This window comes from Vigna radiata, chromosome 8 (assembly GCF_000741045.1).
Source record: "Vigna radiata var. radiata cultivar VC1973A chromosome 8, Vradiata_ver6, whole genome shotgun sequence".
In the NCBI taxonomy this organism is placed as follows: Eukaryota; Viridiplantae; Streptophyta; class Magnoliopsida; order Fabales; family Fabaceae; genus Vigna; species Vigna radiata.
The window spans coordinates 44,590,452-44,612,035 of record NC_028358.1 but is presented as its reverse complement, the minus strand read 5'-3'; the positions used below and the strand labels follow the sequence as shown (position 1 = coordinate 44,612,035).

Genomic DNA, 21,584 nt, shown 5'->3' with positions numbered 1-21,584 from the left:
ATACATTCTATTATATATATATATATATATATATATATATATATATATATATATATATATATATATATATATATAAAGATATATAAATTTGTTAATTTATGTAATCTTTTAAAATATATTAAATTTTAGTTGACAAAATACCTTCATATAAAATTTAATATATTTTAAGAGATTACACAATGTTTACCAAGACCCATGAAAGTTGAGTAATTGAAATGTACTTAAAGCTATTCCTAACAATCATGGATCCCATAACTAGGAAGCCATGTATAGAGTTATGCTGGTGAAGAAAACTATATGAAGAATAATAGCATTTTCGTATTGTTTGCAATGCAAATTAAACCATCATTGTGTCCACCAGTACTCTCCACTTTTTCCACCAGATTTATGCTTAAGTCTGATATCTGTAATAGCTATATCTTTTGAAGCAGCCTTACACATATCATACACTGTTAAGCCTGCAATAGACACTGCCGTCATCGCTTCCATCTCAACCCCGGTTTTACCTGTTGATGTAGCTTCCCCTTCTATGGTTACACTGAAGTCCTCGTGATTTAATCTCAAATCCATTTGCACATGTGAAAGGTTTATGTTATGGCACAAAGGAATAAGATTGCTAGTTTGCTTTGCTGCAGTTATGCCGGCAATTTTTGCCACGGTAAGCACATCTCCTTTCCCCATTTGATTGGCCACGACTAAGTCAAACACCTTCTTCCCAAGAATTACCTTGCATACAGCAGTGGCTTTTCTTTTACTACTTTCTTTTGGAGACACGTCTACCATTTGAGCTTCCCCCGATTTACCAGTATGAGTCAATTCAAAAGAACTTTCACTAATGCTTGGAGCTGGCAGTTGGGCTTCATCCTTCAAATTGTTTGCAGAGCTAGCGAGTCCATTTGCAGGAGGATCACCGAATACCGATTCCATTTCCTGAAATAAAATAAGCTATGGATCACATTAACTCCACCAACATTTCTGTGTTCTGTTGGAGAAAAACCTTCATACTAGATATTAATTAGTAAAATGGAAATCATAAAACATTGGTTAGATTTTAATGACTTCACCGCTTCTTAATACAATAATTAACAAGTGAACTTAAACTCTTCGTATTGTGCTAGACTGTTAGGTCAATGAGTGCTCTGTAGTTATTAAGACAACTTATGTAGATGGTTGTGCCAAAAACGAGAAAAGACACTGAATTTAATTCTAGTAGAATGCAGCAAAGAAAAACTTTACCTTGTTGAGTTCCTGAATAGCACTTTCATAGCCATGGTTAACAGAGGAGCTGAACATGCGCCTTGACTGTGGACATGCAGCAACAATTCTTCGAAGCAGCATCTTACACAGATCCTACTACTACTGCTATTTACTCTACAGCTGCAAAAAAATAAAAATAAAAAAAAATAATATTAAAGTATATTTACTAATAGGGATACAAAACAAAGGAAAGTCATCATCATTTATAATTTAGTTGAATTGCTAACAGCCTAGGGTGAGTTATACTCTAGCACTGACTTTCCCACTTAAGTTGAAGCTTTGGCAATAAGAGAGTACCAAGAAACTGATGACAACATAAGCCCATACATAAATTTGGTTGGAAAGGTTCGTTCAATTCTTCAAGTTTCAACTTATTAAGGAAGATATCGTGCTTTGGTAATTTCTGCAATGTATTCATGATGCACTACTTATAATTATCTGCTGCAATGGACAAGTCTCCAAAATTCTCGGGACATCAAAATCTCCACACTATTTTTACACTTTGCATTTTTTTAGTATATACAGGGTATATTCAAATGTGCTTTTCTTTGTCTAAAAAATTAATGTGTAAGAATGACGTAGGATTTTATATGTAAATATCATTACTTTTCAAAGTAGTTTTTTCAATTGCAATCTATTTGTATTAAAGTTGAAATGACACAAAAGTAAACTTCTCACTTTCATTGTAGAAAAGCAGAAACAAGTAGAAGTCAAGACTTAACCAAGAATTCAGGCAAAAGAATTCAAAATGAGGGAAGTTCAAATTTCTTCAAATAAAAAGTCTTGTTACAAATCATAGTTTCAGACAAAAAGATCATTAATCTGCCATTGTACTTTTCAATTCCAAACACTGAAATTTCTACACTAGATTAAAAATAAAAAATCTGACTTGAGTGATTATACAATATACATACTGGCAACAAAGTGGAAGTTAAAAATTCCAAAAATTTATCACACAATCTGACTAAATACTTTCACGAGTAGAAAACTAGTAACAAGAAAAGTAATCTTTCGTTTAAAAACACAGGTTCAACTACCTCAGAGGGCAAACTTCAACTCCGATTATAGGAAGTAAGAACTCAAAGGAACAACACATTTTACTTGCCTAGTTACTAAAACATATAGTAGCAATGGAGCAACATACGGGATATAATAGTAATTGTAATGCATCACAAAATATAGAAATGGCTTTGTTAAAAGTTAGCCTGTTTGTTTTTGCAAAGAATCAGTGTATGATTATGATCGAACCACATTAACCTCGTTTCGTAATTCATCCATAGAAGATGCAAAAAACTACGTTTTGAAAAATATTGACGATAGGGAGTGGAAGTGGATGAAAACGAAACCCACCTGCGAATGATGTTGATAAATTAAAACCAAACTAACAAGAATAATTAGTATTTAACTGCAGCTCAATCAAATTGAAATGAAATTAAATTAGAAACGCAGAACCATAATTTGGCCTAATTTACCGTGATGATTGTTCAAGAATCTTACGTAATTCCCAAATCCCCCAATTTCTAACCCTAATTCCAAAATTATAACCACATGGAGGAATTATCGACAAACCTGTTGACGAAGAAATGAAGACGCCGAGGAGAACGTCCCTAAGGGTTGGGTCTCCACCAACGCTAACGTCACCGCGTTTCACCCACCTGCCAAACTTTGCTCTCAAGATGTCCAGCAGAACGCGGTCGATCTACGAGTCCGTGAGTCTGAGAAAGCTTAGGGAAATGTGGGTGACGAAGTGAAGGTGAAGGACATCGTGACTATCGGCAAAGGTGGTAGTGGGAACCTTCGCTTCCTTCGCTCTACATGAAACGGGTTCAAGAATATGACCCGGCCCGTCTCTATTTGAGTGGGTTCAAGAACATGATAAATAAATACTAACTTAATTAAGGATTTACTGAATAAGTGCGCATAAATTGTTTAAAATATTGTATCGAAATTATTTTTACAAACACATATTTTATAAATATTTTAAATAGTCGGGAGATTTTTTTGTTGTAAAATAAATTTTAAATAAACTGCATGAATTTTTTCCTAGCTTGTTGTAAAATAAATAAGATAACTGAGCTAATTTCATACCGGTGAAATTAAGTAACTTTTCACAAAAATAAAATAAAATTGAAGTATAAAAGTGAAATTAATTTCAGTTTTTTAGTTTAGTAATTTGATGTATAAACTCAAATGTTTGTGTTAACAAAATAATATTTTTTATTTATTTTTTAATATAGAAATGGTCAACCTGACTGATTCCATTTGAGCTGAGTTGAATGAGACTAAAATTAACTCGTTTTAAGACTGAAATTGACTTGCTGTAATCTATATCACTATTTTTAGTCTAACACTGCATTTTTTTGGATTGTTCATACCAGTATACCTATCTTGTCAGCTCTATTGGTATGAACTTTATCTAATTCAACAAACATTATTATTATAATTTATCCAAACACAGTATGATATATTCTCAGTCTGATAATGTTTTTAGCTTCCCTGCTTCTTGTTTTGGGATTGTTTCTCATAGTTCTTAATCCCATGTTTTTCTCAACAACAAAAATATCCAGATTCAAACAACCCTTACAAAACTACTTACATTACTGTGAGGACTCAAACTTCCAACATTTCAAATGCAACTAATTTGAAAGAGTATAGCAACATCATTGATAGTTATCTGACAGACTTATATCTGGGCAAGCACCACGAATCTCCAAAATTAACCCTTAAATTCCTCAAACAAGAGATTGAGCAAAATCAATTGAGTTTTACAGAATCACTTTGTTTGGAGGCATAATGCAGTGAAGAGGGTGGAAAGGGAGAAAGGTACAGTGTGTATGTATATACCTACTCATACCAGCCTTCTGATTATGCAGTTTCATCTGGGCACTTTGAAGGATGGATAAAAATCATCTCTAATTCAGAAGACTATAAATTTGAATAGAAATAATTTCTAAACTGAATCAGGTGCAGGAATCGCCAAATTCAATATGCAAGAACTGCAAATTTTGAGAACCAAAAATATCACTCAGACCTCCGTGATCTGTTTCTATATGCACAAACTTGCTGTCAATAACTACTCTACACTGCACAACATTTTCCTGATCAAGCAAAAGTGAACACTTCTCATATAAACCTTCCTTTGGTGCTAGATTCAATGTGCATGATCTAGGAGCAGATATCTTATGCTGCTCACTGCTGAATCTTTCTTGGTCGGTGGCCATTAGTATGAGACGGTGTGGCCTACCCAAAAGCTCTGATACATAACTCATGTCCCCTACAGCAAAGGCTTCACGAACACGGGTGGATGACACCTGTCCCTTCTCTTTTGAGTTACTGACAAAATTCATGTCTGCAGAACAACGATTCTTGTCCATGACAGATTTGATTATGTAAGCTTCCATTCCATACTCTTCACAAAGTTTTACTAACTCCAAGGCATCACCAGCGGCTTTGTACCCAAACCGGTAGTTCTCACCTACCAGAAGTTCCAGAAGCCAGCACAGAACAAACATTGGTAACAGAATAAACAACGTTAATGTTGATGTTATGTTATAAATGCAGATACAAGTAAATTATGATACAGTAATGTGAAAGGTGTTTGTAAATGTTGACGGTAAATTATGGAGCTACTTATTTACCAGCAACAACTCCTCGAACCCTAAGCTCTTGCGATAACTTTTCAACAAATTGTCGTGGACTGAGATGTCGTACACTTGAGAATTCAACCTGAAACTCTTCTGGGACTGTGTTACAGCAATAAGGAACCCAAGAAGAAAGAACTCGCTTCCGGTCACATTTAGCAACTATAGGTGCCCTGCTTGGGAAAAACATGAGTTAAAAGTTTATATATTTAATAAAATTATGTCAAGAATTATTTAAACCACCATAGAAAAGTAATGCATCCTTCACACATATAATCACCACAAAGAACTCAAAAATAAAGAACAAACATACTGTGAATGTTTTTAAATAATAATCATAATTATCTTCCTCAAAGGGAATTGCAAATGCTGTATTCATTTCCAAGTCTCTCTACCCAGTGTGTTGGACACCTCACCTTATTGAGCCGATTTTCAAAAAGTTAGGCTTAAATTCCCCTACCTTAATATGGTATTAAAGCTATGAAAATTCTATACTAGCAAGATTTTGTTGAGTCTACCGTGCCAAATGCTACTGGAACCCCACCCTAACTATTATCATGCTGGATGTTCTTGGAGCGAAGGAGTGTGTTGAAAATTCCACATTAGTTACAAATTATAAGGGGAATAAAACCTCAGTTTACTAAACCAGTTTTATGAATGGCAACAGTAAAATACCAATGCCACAGCACCAGGCATAGCTCAATATCCTGCTTCATCCGAGTTTATAGTCATTTTTCTACCATTCATTATTCAATCAGAGGAAAAGCAGAATGATTACTAATCTCACACCCCAGATAACAAAGGAAGGCTCACAAATCACTTTAATACTATGTCTGTTCATGATTTGTGTGTTATTCCAATCTATGATTCCTATGCAACAAAAAAATAAGGTACGCCGAGATGGGTTCGGTAAAGCATGAGCACTGGTTCCGTTTCCTAACAGCTTATGCATTAGAGGTAAGGACAACAGGTATCATTGTTCATGAAGCTCCCACCTAGTGCAGTTGGATAGATGTAAATAGTCCTACCTACCCCCAGAATTGGATGGACTTTTTCCATGACTGAACCTGTGACCTCCAAGCCACAGGGTAGGAACCTTAACATTGTGAAAAAGATTGTTTGAAGGGTCATCAAGGACACAGTCCCTCTCACCAAATGGGGCCTTGGGAGGGTAGATGTACACACTCTTACCCCTGTAAGTGGATAGGTTGTTTTCAGGATTCAAACAGTGACCTCAGGGTCCTAAGGTGACAACCTTACCTTTGTGCCAATGCCAAATTAAAATCCATACAGCTTGTAAATTTAATACAAATAATTTTTTAATCAACTAGCAAAAAGCATAAGATAAGATCACATCATATGAGTGCAAGAGTCAAGCACATTTTGCACCCAAATAAACAAATAAAGTAAAACTTTAAATTGTCTTGATATCAATATGTTATCTCATACCTAGGCTCCCAACCAAGTACTTTATCCATGCCAACAAATGATAAAAGAAATGGATGTCCAGCCTTTGATGCTTGTATTGCAAGTTCACGATGACCTATGTGCAGAGCATCAAACTTTCCCAATGCTACAACTCCACCTGTTAATGATTAAGAATCAATAATAGTACATTAACATATATGCAAACTTCCAAAATGAAAACTTTGTTTTCTGTATGTTCTTCACTAGTTCTCTCTACAACTCAAGTGGGCATAAATATGGCAAGCACATGATGAGAACTACAAGCACAAAATAGTAAAAGAAACATCACTTATTGACCATAAATGGCCTAAAGAATAAACAATGTACAAAGTTAAGGAAGAAATATGATACTGAGCTAATGGAACTGAGAAGTCCAAAAGATCATACTCCTCGACTATAAGAAACTATTGACATGGTTAATCAAAGAACCAATTCCACAATATCATCAATCAATCTTTTTCTTTTTACCTTTTCCAAAAAGCATGTTATTCGCCTCCAAACATTATGGATATTCTAAGAACACAACTTGCACATTACAGAGTTGGACGTGCAAATGAAAAATGGTCAAAGAGGCATCAGGTGGAAGAGATTAAAAACCTGCCACAGGAGATGTTCCATCAGAGAGAATTTCACGTTCATCTTCTTGTTGGCTTCACACGAGAAAAGGAATCAGATTCTTGAATAAAGAAGGATAACAATTAATAGGCATAAAAAGCAGTATATCGGTTTATATGTTGTCTTTTATTTCGACAATTTACAAATGGATATATTTTAACAACTTTCATCTGAATTATTTACAGCCATGCACGAGGAAGCTGTTAGAAACTCTCTCTCTCTTCCTCTTTCTCTCTCTGTGTAAGATAAAAATATTCAATGAATGATAAACACATGAAACCCAGATATGACTGTATAAATTTCTCAATAAGCATCTAGAGAAGATAAAAAAAAATGAATTATATCTCCCCCTCGAGTTGAATTTCAAGTAGTTCTATAAAAGTTTCTACATCTGATTTCTCCAAAACCAGAAGTTAAGAAGTTAATTTTAACTTACGAAAGAAGTTCCATGCATTTTGTCTTTTATTTAGTTTATTAAGAAGTTTGTTCAAACACAATCTCAGTAATCTTATCATCAGGCATGCTTCCGGCAACTGATTTCTCCGACATTTTAACGTTTAAATTTGGGGTAAATCAAAGGGTCAACATAGAATACTAACTGAATACCCTACGAATTTTATAATAAAAACATTTAAGTTCAACGCCAAGAGATTTGTTTTGCTCATGCCAAACTACCAACCTTTGGAAAATACACCTTGATTTTGCAACTACTACTACTACTATTATTTTTTTCTCTTTAGAGATGAACCAAGTAAAGTTTCCATCAAAATACCAACTACCAAGAAGGAAAAAAACAAAACCCATTTGATAAAATGAAGAATTGAACCTGAAACAATCGAAAAGGAGAGGAACTTCTCCAGGGGGCTTAGATGGGGTGCCAAAACAACGGAAATTTGACGACACTCTGCTGTGCTTCTGAGCAATGGCGGTGTCCGGCAAACAAGGTTTGAGGGGCCGTGGGGACGAAAGGTGGAAAGTTTGAAAAGTACAGTAAGTGAGTGTAAAGTGGAAATGGAGGTCGCAGTCTCGAAAATGGTGGGAAATTGCACGAGAGACGCTACCACCCAACATTGCGCTTTTCCACTGTCAGCAACGTCAGTGGTTGTTTGTTAAGGGGAAGGGATAATGGGTTATGGATCCAATGGGTCGGGTCGGGAACTTGGCTCGTATTACGACCCGAATTTCTACAGAAAACAATATCATGATTATTCATTTACATATTCCAATTTATCTAGAAATAGAAAGTGCGAAAAAAAAATGTTCACCCAATTGAATTATATTCATTCATGTACATCTTCGAAAACCTGATACGAGAAAAAAATGTTTAATTATATTTTGAATGCTGTAAATTTGTGAATTTTTGATTGAATTCTCATTCAATTTTTGTAATCTATTAAATCTTTAAAATTTTAAAACTTTTTAATGAACTCTACAGTTAAATGTTTCCATTAAAAATGTGAAATATTAATTATTTTAATTAATTGAATCTTTAAGAAAAAAAAATCTACAAAGGATTTAACTTTATCAAGAAAACAAAAACATAAATAAGGTGCATATTTCCTTGGAACTAACATATTGCGTCTGAAAACTATTTTAATCAATTTTTAATTACATATTGTTTTAAAAATAGTCAACTTTTATTAAATCACCCTCATATTATTTTATAGATAATTCTTATAAAATATAATTTCTTAAAATGAATTAATTTCACCAATCAAATTAAATTTTAAAATATAATTTTTCACATGCTGTATTAAATGGAAAAAATACATAGCTTTAAGATTAATTACACTCTAAAATTGTTACAGTATTAATTATTAAAAGATAATTGTGTTTTTCTAAATTTACTTTTAGCTTATCATATCAAATAAATAAATAAATCAGTAATATCTTATAATTCAAATAGTTTATTTTTACAATTTCTTTTCTTCAATTATCAGTATCGTCATTAAATCTGACTTAAATTTAGAAGTATCCATAGCCCGCGCATTGATCGAAAGCACGCTATGTTTTCTACATGCAATTCACAAACATGAATCACAAGGATCGTATTGAGCACCTAATTCCAGAAGTCGTGCGTGCAGAAATTTCTCATAAATAAAAACGGCTAGCAACAGCTAACCTAATTACAGTAACCAGTAATTCATTGTCCTACTCCTATCTTATATTTCCTATTGTATTTTTCCTCATTTTTGGATATATAGTTGGCAATGCAATGCCCTTAAAACAGTGCATAGACCAAAGCCAAACCCATATAAGAAAAAATAAATAAATAAATCAACTTATTCTGGTACTATTCCTTCTTCCCCACCAACTTTTCTTCACTTTCTCAATTGATCCATCTTCACTTCCAAGTTTATGTAAAATGACCTTTGTTTCACGTAGTCTTGAACCATAATCCTTTTTCCAAGCTTCAAACATCTGTTTTAACCTTCTAAGTTCTCTATCTGGGTTCAAACTTGCTTCAACTTGACCAGATTTTACCTCTACCAAGAACTTGGCATCATCACCAAATACTTGACTCCTCTGCTCAAATTCTTCAGCCAACCGACTTATAACACTCAAACCAGCACTCATTGATCTTGCCCCGTTGCTTTCTTGGCGACGGTGATTGGTTCCTACATCCCAGCTGAAATCTCTCTCGTCACTTGCGTTAACAGAAGCATCTGAATTTCTTTCAGATTCATCCAGAGCAAGGCTCTTCTTTGCAATAGAGAGGCTAGATTGCAGGGATCTCATTTGCTTCTGCCATACTTGTTCCATGGACTTCATCTTTAACTCGTATTCGGACCATCTGTTCTCATACTGTTGAAGGCGTTGGTGAAGAATGTCATTTTCCTCTTCCTTCTCTCTCAGGGCAGCTTCTGCCTTAAGTACCCGGCGCTGTAATTCAGCTAGGAAAGACGACTTCACAAGAACCTCATTTGACTCGTTAGTCTGTATTAGAGATTCATGAGTATAAGTGTCACAAAGATGAAAATTAAACAAGCAATCCATGACAACATTGAAATATAGTTTTAGAAATCAGAAAAAGAAAATACCTTCGTGACTCCAGATTTTGATAACACTATGTTTCCAGAGCATCTTCTGACTAACCAACCACGGATAACTGCACAAGCCGTTTAAACAAATGAAAATTTGTCTAATAACACTTAAAGACAGTTGCCCAAGCATCTTTTTCTGCCTTTAATTTATCCTTTAACACTACTTAAAGAAAAGGTGTAACATATATGTATGCCTTTTGAGAGCATAAAACTCTTACATGATTGTATGACAACCGCAGCTTCGTTAATACTTTTCATTCTGTTCCTTGCAAATACTGTTTTCATCCGCTTCTGTATAATAACAGCAGCCTTATGTCTGTGAAGCAAACTTGCGTATTCCTTTCTGCTTTTCTCTCCTCTAATAACTGCATGAAGGGATCTCCGTCAGTTACACTTTTCAAGGAATGTGAAAAGCTGAAACAAATAGGATGGGAAAAGAAATACATGATTGGAGAATGGTAATTCCTCTCCAAAGTTCCTTGCGGTAACAACGAGCTCGGTGACCCCTGAAGCAACTTTGCACACGTAAAATTCCACGCAGAGTACGATTTCTGGTATCCTCAAGCACTCCAATCTGCAATCGCGGCCAAGGCAGCGTTTTAAAGACACAATACAAAAGTATATAAAATTTAGAATTAGGCTTTGGTTATAAAATCTATTTCACCAGTTTAAATGCATGATGCAAAAGTATATTGAATACAAGGACCAACTTGAACACGGAACAGTTTATCATGCAAAATAAAGAGAAAATTATGCGAAAACAATTCCAAGCACGTACCTCGATCCTAAGACATAAAATAAGGGTAATAAAGTTTGATGTCAAGCTCTGATGATTAAACAAATTATTGACAAGTACAGGTATAATTGACAAAGAAATTATTAACATAAATTTAAAAAATCCGATAGTGTCACAAAAAATTGACTAGTCCCAAAATGAAAGTTTTCATTAAGTATTTTAACAAGATAGTAAAAAAGCTTTACATAGAGTAATCTAGTCAAGATACGTAATGGAAATTATTTCTGTTAATAAAATTACAAAGAAGAGTGGGGTGGGAGTATCAAAATGAGGTCGTAAATATCATGAGCCCAATTTTATCACACGCGGTACATACTTCCATGTCTAAAAGAAAAAACACAATTCTTAAAGGAAACAACTGATTAAAACATGTAGAAACATATTTCACTCAGATCCCAAATTACTAAAGCTTATTAAGTAAAAATTAGTTGTTGAACACAATTTCTAAAAGTAAATGATGATAACACTTCCTTCACTATTTCATTCTTAAATTTATGTTAACAAAATAGTTAAAGCCAAAAAAATTAATGATGCTATAAAGTCAATAAAATCGCATTCATTGCCACCGCAACAATTTATATATGAGAACAATTTGTGGAAAAAATCTTATAAACATCTATTTACCTGCCCTGTTCGGAAGAATAGCTTTGTGTAGCCAACTTGAAACATCTCAGGCAAAATGTTGAACTGATGAAGAATAGCAACTGAGACACTAAGTGGATCCTGAGAGGCAACATTTTCAAGGAGAAGAAAACCATATCTGATTTACGGCGCCCAAGTCAATAACAGAAAGGTTAGAAACTTGTAAAAAACACGGAGCTAGGGGAAGGTGCTAATTTGAAAGCATATTAATCGCCATCGTTTCTTTCTTTCTGATATTATACCTTCTGGCAAACTTTTGGTGAGATACTCTAGTTGGAAAGCCCGATCTTGATATTCGAACAACTTCCAGAACTCCACAACATCTCAACTGCTGAAGTACAAGGCTTTGCTCATATGATCCTGGTGATTGGAAGTTATTGGGCTTAATGCAGCGTATAAAATGTGGTGTGGTACTCTCTAGACGTTGCATCAATTGGAACAATTGTCCCTGGATACCAATAGAAATAACCTCTAAATCAATTGAAGCATGATAAATATCCCAACCAATTTTAAAAACCTCTGAATATTTAAGGTGTGTTTGGTAGGAATGGAATGGGTCAGGGAGAGAGTTGATAAAATAATTTTAAAAATGAATGGCATTGATTTCACTCAACTACACCTCATTACTTCCATTTTCACTTTTACAAACCGCAATAGTAGAGTCAGTATGAGTACGATCCTGCTTTTGATCACTTAAACCAATTCATATTAAAATATGAAATAAATTGATGGTTTGTAACAATTTCAAGGCTATGTCATAATTATCATTAGGATCATTAATATATTAGATGAGGCTGACCTTTTTCAAGCCTTAGACGTACTTTGAATGAAAACCATTTAATAGCATTGAAACATATTAGGCTAGGAAAGCAACATTACTTTACCAAAGTAATAGAACATTTCAAGATATGCCTTTTGATAAAGCCGTAATTAAGATTACGTACCTTGAATTTTGTGGCAACACTTAGCTTTTGGGAATCTGCTCCCCCTGACTTATGTAAGGGACCTACAACAGGCTTCTCAGACTGAGTAAGCATATGGGATGCAAATAACTTAGGAAGATGGCATTTGCTTGAAGATAGAAGTTGGATAGAATCTAAGTGCAATAGGTCCCTGTTCTTTTCCAGGAATCCAGATGTATCATAAGTGACCTGGCGAAGAACAAGTAATACTATCAAACAGTCAGGTAAGATGAGCAAACTGAAATTAGTGAGAAATAACCTTTTGTTTTAAGAAAAATGATAGTATGTGGGAAGACCAAAAATATCGACAAGGGAAGTTATTCAAAATCATGGTTAGTAGAGTTAGTAAATAATGCATGGATTCAAATATAGTGCAATTGTGTGTCTTTCTATCCACAAAACTTACTCCTATTCACAATATAAAACCCACACCAGAATGTCAAAATGGATGTCATTACAATGTGAATCTTACACATTCATCTTACAGACCATACAGGCACTTTGGATAAACAGGTAGAACCAATAGAGTATTGCATGAAAATGACCAGATTAATACCTCCCCTGCATAATGACGCACAGTAAAGGCTTTTTCGCGTTCTCCTTTGAAGCAAGAATTGGAATTCAAATGCTGCTTAAGCTTGTTAGCAAACGTTAAATCCGTGCCATTAGGGAAAGTTGACTCTTCATCTAACAGGGATAGTAGTCCCAATGGTTTCTGCAAATGTCAGAAGCTAAGTTTAAGACAACAAAGCATTACAAATTAACCATGTAGTACTACAGATGACATTAATAGCTGGACTTGATCAACATTCAAATAATTTAAATATCAGTTAAGTTAATCTGAATTAACATAATTCACTCCAAAATCCCAATGGTTTCGCTTCAGTTTTATGAGGAGAAAAAAGACAAAAATGCCATCTTGGCCCCAACAAAGCTATAACAGAACATCTGTGACAAAATCATACCCCCAAAAAAAATGGAACGTATAAGCACTGTATATGGCCCACTGAAGAAGCATATTAGCTAAGTTTTTCTATTTCCTTTCCCTTTATATTTTGATAATAAACATACTAAAGATTACACAGAAAAGATCAAAGTGGGGAACAGAAACACTGTACCTTTTCAAACAGATTAAGGCAATCTTGGTTGTCTTCAAATTCCACTTTAGCCCAATCAATGCCATCTTGGATATATTCCTGGCACAAAATTGTAAACAAGGCATGAGTAAATGTTTAATTATAAGAGGCAACATAGCTTCTTTATTCATTTTATAAGGCATGTGGCATGTTCAACTTTCATTCTATGGCAATCAACTTAAACGGGAACTTGCTTAAACATCAGATTTCCAAAACTACATCAATATATGAATAAATTTATATTGGTATCCATCTATTTCTACCACCACAAATGGAAAAAATAGTAGTAGCTTAGTTGAGTTACGTGGTCCTGAAAAAGGAGATGTGGAGGGACTTTGCTCACATGAGCCCGTTAAGTAATCAGGGGAAGATTGATATCCAACTATTTTCCACCACCAAAGGGAAATAGTAGTAGCCTAGTTGGCTGTGTCAGAGTGTGCGGTTCTGTTAGATCAGTATGGAGTGTGGACTCAATTAGTGTAAATGATCAGGGAACAATTATGAGAGAGCTAAGAGTTCAAAATAAAAATGTCATTGATTTTATATACACATTTTAATGGGACCTTGCAGATTTGAATGAGATTTTTCCATTTGCCCGATAAAATGCTATGGACCTATTCTTCATCCATTGTCAAGCAACAGTCAGTTTATATATGGCGCATACCTCCTGTTCCAGTTTGAACAAATGACGATTGAAATGTTGTTGTAATCTTTCATTTGCATAATTTATGCAGAACTGCTCAAAACTGTTCCTCTGCATGCATAAAATCCACAGCATTGAATGGAGCAAACATTGAAAAACAAAAATTAAACAGAATAAGGATCGTGAAATGGATATATATATAGAAAAGTTGTCATATAATATAACATACATTGAATGACTCGAAGCCATAAATATCAAGAATACTGATTGATCTGCCAGTTCGTCTTTTGCCAACTGCAAGGGATTTATTTATTTGCTCAACCAACCAATCAAATAAACAGGCATATATTGACTTCGCCAACGCATCTCTCGCATCAATAGCCTACATGAGAAAAGCAACAATCATTCATATGTTCATCACCAACCAACGTATCTTGAACATTCCCTTGCAATAACAAACTAAATAAATTGCATAGGCTGATTGAGAAATTCAATTTAAATCTATATACCCAACATCTTGCCCTTGAGAAGATGCACATTTTCCAACCATACTAGTAGGCAAAGGTAAATGTTAGCATCGTAGTCATTTACCTGAGAGAGCGTCAACTTCTGGACAATATTATCATTACCAACTTTCATTTTGCGAGTTGAAAAAGTCAACTTCAGGTCTTCAATTTCACATCCAATCAACTTGGCAACGGTGAACAGACCTACAAGAAGTCGGGAAACAGAATTCATTTTTAATTGATGTATTAATTTATATAATGCATATCATCTAAATAAGGTAAAAACTTATATGCATCAGAAATTAGGTACCAATAATACACTATTTAAACAGTTATTATATGCAAATAGAAATATTTTGAAGCTACAACATGGTTGTAAAATTATATAAGTGCAGCAAATCAACAAATAAACTCAACACATTTTTCTTCTCAGCTTACCAGGGCCTTTTCACAAAAAATAAATAAATAAATAAAAAGCCAACTGCTCCACTCTACAATATACCGAGTGAAGCCAAAAGTTTTAGAGACACCCCAAACCCAAAATCTTGCACCAGACAGAAGCTATTTGACAACCAGTAAGTTTTATATTGAACATGCTATTCAAAAAAGAAGTTCTGGAATTGTGGCAGCTAATACATGTTAAGACCAATGCATTTGCAAAACCTTGATAGGGACATAATATGATTTCGAAAGGTATGTCATAATAGATACCATTTATAATCAAATCATTTAGATATTATCCGTATTAAGAAGTGCAGCCTTAAGCTGCAAAGCTCCCACTGTGCAGCAGGTCTAGAGAAGAGTACTTGTATTTGTAAGAGGCCGGCTGGAACCTGTGATCTCAGGGACACATTGCACCAAAGCTCTCCCTTTTATCTTCAATATAAAATTGAAACCTAATATGATTTTGTTTATCTATATTTGTACGAGACTACAATTAAGCAAATAAACTGTTATATTAATGCAAAATCGACGCAAAGTTTCTAAGGAGTGAACAAGGAAGGCATCCCTCTGTAAACTGCAACCTATCAAGCAAAAAAATTCTATTCTGTAAATTCAATTAGAAGAGATTCTGGAAAATGCTTACCCTCATCCTCAACAGCTTCAACATGATTTTCATTATCGACCACAGTAAATGATATGTTTCCTAACCATAATACTGCAGCAAGCATTGCAAATACATTCTCCTGGTCTCCCTTGCTAATGTGGACAATATCCAGAGCTTCCTGGAAATTGACAATAGCATAAAAAAACTCATGTATGCCAAGCTATTATTTCAGACTTTGACCACAAGTCAAGATGGAAAATGTAAAAAATGTGTTTACCTTGACTATGCGAAATTCTTCAGCATCATCTATGCCGCTAATTGAATAACAATTGCTCTGCCTCAGATATTTATATTCTTCCGCACTTAGTAGATTTAGCTTCTCTGAGTTATAAATAAAACATCAGAGCCGCTATTTAAAGAGAAATTCCACATTCTTCAAGGCCACCCTCAAGTAAAAATTGTAACAATAACCCATCTACGTAACAAATATATTAGTAGAAGAAAAAATAATTCACTTACCCCTAAGAGATGAGGGTGCTCCAGCACATAGCTGATAAAATATATGATATGACCTTTCCCCTTCATTGCATTGGACTACTCTGGACTGTTCACACAATAAAACAAGGGTCAACAACATAAAATGGACGAATTGGAATGAAAACTAACTCAAAAGAGTGAATACCTTTTCCAGCAAAACTGTTAATGGTATGGTCAACGGGCCAAGCCAGAAGCATCACATTGATTCAATACAGAGTTGCAGATGTTAACATATTGGTTAGATACTTGAAAGAGGAAGAAAAGACAAACTTTCAATTACATCCTGTGTAAACATACATGTTTGAATATTTGCACCAGATATTTTTCCAGTTTCACTGAAATGAATCTCAATGAGCTTTCCCTGTGACATTCAATCAAATTAAGAGATTTCAGCACCAAATTCTAGAGGATCAGAAACCTAATGAATCAACCAAAAGAATCAATATAATAAATTGGAAATCTTACAAAACGACTTGAGTTGTCATTTCTTAATGTTTTTCCATTACCAAAGGCTTCTAGTATTGGATTAGTCTTTAATATCTCGTTCTCTATTCCACTGCCGCCACCAAGGGCAGCCAAGTATTGCATTGCTATTTTTGCCGTCTCAGTCTTTCCGGCTCCACTCTCCCCACTGAATATGTAGATAAAAGGAGTTATTACAAGTTTTAATTCAAAGTCAACTAAAGACACACGAGGTTTAGGAAACCAAGTTGATCACCACATTATGCTGAAAACATTGGGCAAAAAATATAAACTTTTCCAATCAATGTTAACACATCAAGGATGATAGATTGACAAAGAATAACTAAAAAGAATACCACGAAGAACTACAAGGGAGACCTGATACCAAATAAAATTACACGAAGCAAGCAATTAAATGGCAAAACAAATTCATACATCTAGACACTTGAAAGTTGAAAGTTGAAATTTTTAAGAAAACACACAACAGTTTCTCTTTTATCTATATGAAATTAATATCAAACCAAATTAACGAACAATATGGAATATGCATTTCTCTTTAGTCTTTCATTTATGTAGAGAACGAGAGCAACTCTAAATATTACTTCACTTGGTTAGATAAATTTTTCAAGGAGCTAAACAGAAAAATGAACCAATGATAAAAAATATTTCCAGCTTAAGAAATAAGAACATTTGACAACTAAAGTTGCTACTAATCCTTTGAACACCTTCAACAAGCCGAATGGTTCTTGGTTAATCATTCAAATACTGAATATTTCTACCAATAACTCCTCTTTAATAGTTTTTTCCTAAATTTATTTTAGTCCTGATCCACCACTTGATCACAAGTGCCAGATGAAAGAAAATACTCATCTCATCTCTATTCGATGAGATTCTGTGTAACTCATACAATGAAAATACAAACTAAGATCATCAGAAACAAAGTGTAGAAAATAACAAATGCGGTAAATGTTTAGTCAAAATACTGAATAAAGGGCCCCACGTGTGAGCCTTGTACACTGGACCATCTTTAAATTCAAGTGGAGAGCGAAAAACTGAAGACTTATTCAAGCAATACATGCAGAGGTTGAAACTGAAATTAAAACTTAGATTGAAGCATCTGTTAAAGAAGCTATGAACACCAAATAGTTTTCGATAACTAGTCGCTGGGAAAAATAGAATTAATCAAGAAATACTGACCTTATAATTATGGATTGATTCACTTCATCTGTAAGCAAAGCAATACAAAGTTATAGCTTAAAACGAATGGAAACAGCTTAACTTTTTGAAACTTCATCCAAATATGAAAAATAAGGAAAAAGTTACCTCGTATCATTTCTCGGATGGCTGTGTCGGTAATTGCATAAACATGAGGGCTTTCGATTGCCTTACACTTGTAGGCTTCAATATAGTCATTACCATACAAAGGAACTTTCTTAAAGGGATTTACAGCAACCAAAACGGGCCCAGCTTTCGTCTGAATTAAATAGTTATGCACTTAAAGATGTTATGATTTGGAAAATAAATGAAGAGAGAAAATTAAGAGATATAAGCTTACATAGATCATATCTTGGTTGTATCTATATTGCAGGTTGAATAAAACCGCTGGTTCATTTAAATAACTAAGTTGCATGAGGTCATCCACTCCGTCAAGAATGTCGGGATTAGCTGGAACCAAATTATCCTCTTTCACCTTTAAAACCTATGATAGGGACGATTAATCAGACCAAAAAGAATTTAACAGTCTAAAAAAACAATGTTGCTTATCTTACTTTCCCATCCGGTAGTGAAATGACAGATTCAGCTCCGGAAGTTGTTATTATCTTTACCAGCTCCCAATCCCCATTTGGTAGTTGAAGCCATGACTGAAGCTTCTGAAATAATGAACTTCAAAAGTAAGACAAAGAAGCAAAAAATTTAAATTATCCATTAATGGGATAAAACAAACTCAATAAAGAAAAGACTGATTCGCTATAATATTAAATTATCTTCGTTTGAAATTTTCAAACATATTGTCAAAGCAACGAGGAATGCATTGTATTCCCAGCTGAGTATATCCACAATCGTCCAAATTAAATTGAAAGAAAATGAATCAATTCCTTTAACATTCTTCCAGAAAAATCAAGCTATTTGTCCAACTGAATAACTAAGTAGCATGTACTATAATAAACTGATTTCAAAACACAGCAGCAGAAGAAAACTGAAATCCAAGGCCAACATTACCTTTTTTGAACCGTAAGAATTTGTATCATTCCACCTGTTTTCCCTGGAGGATGTCAAAGTTGATGGCAGGGGCAAAGTAACGGATGCGGAGTCTTCATCTGCATTAGATGGTCGGTCTTTTAATGATCTACCTTTTCCACCATACGGCGAATCCTCATCAAAAAGATCCATGCCACCAGCTCGGCCTCGAACTTCCTTAGAAACCTCCCCTACTAGTGCACCATTCTCAAAACCATTTGGTGCAATCGGATTGGTGCGTCTAAATTTAACATCTCCATGTTTTTCCACAAGCAGAGGGTTTGGATTGTTGGCAAACTTGAACTCAGAGGGCAATGGCTTGATGGAGTGGAAGGCAGGCAGGACACTGGATGTCTGAGACATCTTCCCTTATAGACTTCTGCCATTAACAAAAAAGGTTACCATCGGCAATTGCAAATTGCGAAAAAGCAAAAAGCGATAACATTTTTTCAAAAACAAAAAAGCTAACTTTCCATACAAATGGGCCTTTCAAACTTTAAACAAGGCCCCCAATGAATGACTTAATCAGGATAACATAATGGAGGGGACCCTAGCTCCAAATAGACACTCTACTCTCCACTCCCTCAATCCATTGCTCCAGGCTTTAAAGTCCTCATTGAATCGACACGTTCAACCGCATTCCAAGCTGTAAAATTCAAAATCATGAACCTAACACATCCACGCCCCCACTCGGCTAATTCAATGGACCCAAGCTTAATCAACTTCCCTCAAGGTTGAAAAGGTCTTCCACCTTCAATCTTGCCTTTCTTTTTCTTTTTTCTTTTTTAAATTACTACAACATCCACACACAAACAGATCGTATGTTATACACTTCCAGTTCAAACATAAATATCTGAGAAAGTAAAAAATAAAAAAATAAAATAAACACTGAAAATCTAAAAATCAAAAGATGAACATCAACTAACTCCAATTGCCTCATTTAGAAACTAAAATTCAAGATGACGACAACAAGAGAATTTCAAACAACAATCCTCATTTTCTTAGGTTATCCTCGTATTACGTGCCACGAAACAGAAACAGAAACAGAGTCAAAGAACTGTGAAAACAGAAACAAGTACGAAATCACCAACTCGTTGAGATGTTCGTGAAGCGGATCCACTAACCTGAGAGAACTTTAGGAGAAGACTGAGAGAGATGAAGATCTTTCAAAAGAGAGATAATGTCAGAAGAATCGTTGAGCATTGAGCGATTCAGAACTCAGAAAGACTGAGAGAAGAAGAAAAAGAAGAGAAATAGCAATGTTTTCGCGGAAGAGTCTCAGCCTCACAAGACCGCGTTTGGTTTGGTTCCTCGCGCAAAGAACGTATGGAGAAGAAGAGAAGATGAATTTGAAAGAAACAGCTTTTTTGGATTTGCTTTTTCGAACTCCCTACTTAGCATAATAATCACACAAATTTTTAAAACGATTAAAAAAAAAAAGGAGGGAGTTTTTTTATTTAAACCTTTTATTTTATTTTATGGTTTAATTCTTGGTCCCTAACGACCTATTTAATTCTTTTCGGTTTCTCTCACAACACTTTAAATTTTAAATTTAAATTTAAATTTAAACTATTTGTTGCACCTGCGCGTTTTTCCTTGCCAACCGAGTTTGAAGAGAAATTTCTGACTGTACAATTGGAGTTTGTGAATTGACGAAACTAACCTTTCAACTGACGGCTTCAAAACTAATTATTATTTATACATTAATCATGATATTATTTTATATTGATTATATAATCTTACATTTTTACATCAAACAAAATGACAAATAAAATTACACTAACTCTCAAATAATACAACATGTACTTGATCGTAAGATATAAAAATTTTGAATGTTCAAAAATAAAATATGAACTCATAAAGGCTTAATTTAAAATACCAAATTCATGAAAATAATAAAAGTTGGTAGGTTTTTTTATATTAAAATTAACCCATAAATTGTTTGTTGCTGAGTCTTACATCATTAATTTTTTTCCTTTAAGGTAGGTTGTTTGGTGGCTAAACAATTTATTTCCACGTTGCTATCAATTATGAATAAAGTAATTAGAGAATAGATAGATCACAAAAATGACTTAGATGATAAGCCACATGAAAATTATTTTGCTAAATGTGATATAAACTTGATATATAAATGTTAAAATCTTCATTCTAGAATAATAATATTTTGACAACATTCTTTTTTATAATATTTTAACACCATTTATTAGTATTATATGATTGGTCCATGTATATTAGTGTTTATGATTATTATTATTAATTGTGAAATAATTTTAGACTAATAATAGAATGACACGTAAATAGTGTTAAAATGTTGTAAAAAAGATGTTGTGAAAGTATCATTATCCTTCCATATATCATGTTTTCTCCAACGGATAATGATATTTAAACAACATTTTTTTGATAACATTTGAACATCATCTACGTGTCATTTTGTTATTGGTCCAAAATTACTCCACAATCAATAATAATAATCATAAACACCAGCATGGAACAATCATAGAATAACATGCAAATGATATTCATATATTATAAAAAAAAATGTTCTTTAAATATTATTATCCTTCTCCAACGAGGTATAACTCATGTTCGA

At 34.1% G+C, this 21,584-nt stretch overlaps 3 protein-coding genes across 8 annotated transcripts; all 3 read right to left on the bottom strand.

The window, feature by feature from the left end:
* Nucleotides 1-114: 114 nt before the first annotated feature.
* LOC106770910 (cyclic pyranopterin monophosphate synthase, mitochondrial) lies at nt 115-3,131 on the bottom strand. 2 transcript variants are annotated; one of them, XM_022785808.1, is made up of 3 exons: nt 2,827-3,131; nt 1,237-1,377; nt 115-945 (listed from the first exon to the last, which is right to left on the bottom strand). In XM_022785808.1, exons 2-3 carry the CDS (start codon nt 1,336-1,338, stop codon nt 346-348), a joined length of 702 nt encoding a protein of 233 aa, XP_022641529.1. In that variant the 5' UTR covers nt 1,339-1,377; nt 2,827-3,131; the 3' UTR covers nt 115-345. The 2 variants fall into 2 exon arrangements, with proteins under 2 accessions (XP_022641529.1, XP_014512244.1); XM_014656758.2 differs by having other exon boundaries at nt 115-930; nt 2,827-3,130.
* Nucleotides 3,132-4,153: 1,022 nt separating this feature from the next.
* Nucleotides 4,154-8,132, bottom strand: LOC106771164 (FAD synthetase 2, chloroplastic). Of its 2 annotated transcripts, none has more exons than XM_014657088.2 (5): nt 7,807-8,132; nt 6,963-7,015; nt 6,348-6,483; nt 4,896-5,071; nt 4,154-4,732 (listed from the first exon to the last, which is right to left on the bottom strand). In XM_014657088.2, the coding sequence occupies exons 1-5, from the start codon at nt 8,049-8,051 to the stop codon at nt 4,218-4,220; spliced, it is 1,125 nt and encodes a 374-aa protein (XP_014512574.1). In that variant the 5' UTR covers nt 8,052-8,132; the 3' UTR covers nt 4,154-4,217. The 2 variants fall into 2 exon arrangements, with proteins under 2 accessions (XP_014512574.1, XP_022641528.1); XM_022785807.1 differs by lacking the exon at nt 6,963-7,015 and adding an exon at nt 6,834-6,962 and having other exon boundaries at nt 7,807-7,925.
* An 899-nt stretch (nt 8,133-9,031) lies between these two features.
* On the bottom strand, nt 9,032-20,376 carry LOC106772040 (myosin-1). Of its 4 annotated transcripts, none has more exons than XM_014658181.2 (25): nt 20,119-20,376; nt 19,473-19,787; nt 18,977-19,373; nt 18,526-18,627; nt 18,312-18,455; nt 18,080-18,230; nt 17,954-17,981; nt 16,760-16,925; nt 16,592-16,655; nt 16,440-16,453; nt 16,277-16,361; nt 16,035-16,138; nt 15,797-15,935; nt 14,795-14,913; nt 14,433-14,585; nt 14,225-14,314; nt 13,543-13,620; nt 12,981-13,139; nt 12,407-12,613; nt 11,705-11,910; nt 11,445-11,580; nt 10,469-10,598; nt 10,243-10,389; nt 10,022-10,089; nt 9,032-9,917 (listed from the first exon to the last, which is right to left on the bottom strand). In XM_014658181.2, the coding sequence occupies exons 3-25, from the start codon at nt 19,355-19,357 to the stop codon at nt 9,258-9,260; spliced, it is 3,531 nt and encodes a 1,176-aa protein (XP_014513667.1). In that variant the 5' UTR covers nt 19,358-19,373; nt 19,473-19,787; nt 20,119-20,376; the 3' UTR covers nt 9,032-9,257. The 4 variants fall into 4 exon arrangements, with proteins under 4 accessions (XP_014513667.1, XP_022641526.1, XP_014513666.1 ...); XM_022785805.1 differs by having other exon boundaries at nt 18,977-19,370; XM_014658180.2 differs by lacking the exon at nt 19,473-19,787.
* Between the last annotated feature and the right edge of the window lie 1,208 nt (nt 20,377-21,584).

Coding starts and splice junctions, on each gene's coding strand:
- LOC106770910 (XM_022785808.1), bottom strand. CDS start 1,338: ATGCTGCTTCGAAGAATTGTTGCTGCATGTCCACAGTCAAGGCGCATG. Junction 946..1,236: donor CTATTCAGGAACTCAACAAG/GTAAAGTTTTTC, acceptor TGTGATCCATAG/CTTATTTTATTTCAGGAAAT.
- LOC106771164 (XM_014657088.2), bottom strand. CDS start 8,051: ATGTTGGGTGGTAGCGTCTCTCGTGCAATTTCCCACCATTTTCGAGAC. Junction 5,072..6,347: donor GTACTTGGTTGGGAGCCTAG/GTATGAGATAAC, acceptor TTTCCCAAGCAG/GGCACCTATAGTTGCTAAAT. Junction 4,733..4,895: donor GGTTCGAGGAGTTGTTGCTG/GTAAATAAGTAG, acceptor AACTTCTGGTAG/GTGAGAACTACCGGTTTGGG.
- LOC106772040 (XM_014658181.2), bottom strand. CDS start 19,357: ATGTCTCAGACATCCAGTGTCCTGCCTGCCTTCCACTCCATCAAGCCA. Junction 18,628..18,976: donor ATTCTTACGGTTCAAAAAAG/GTAATGTTGGCC, acceptor TCATTATTTCAG/AAGCTTCAGTCATGGCTTCA. Junction 13,621..14,224: donor TGTTCAAACTGGAACAGGAG/GTATGCGCCATA, acceptor ATTTTGTGCCAG/GAATATATCCAAGATGGCAT.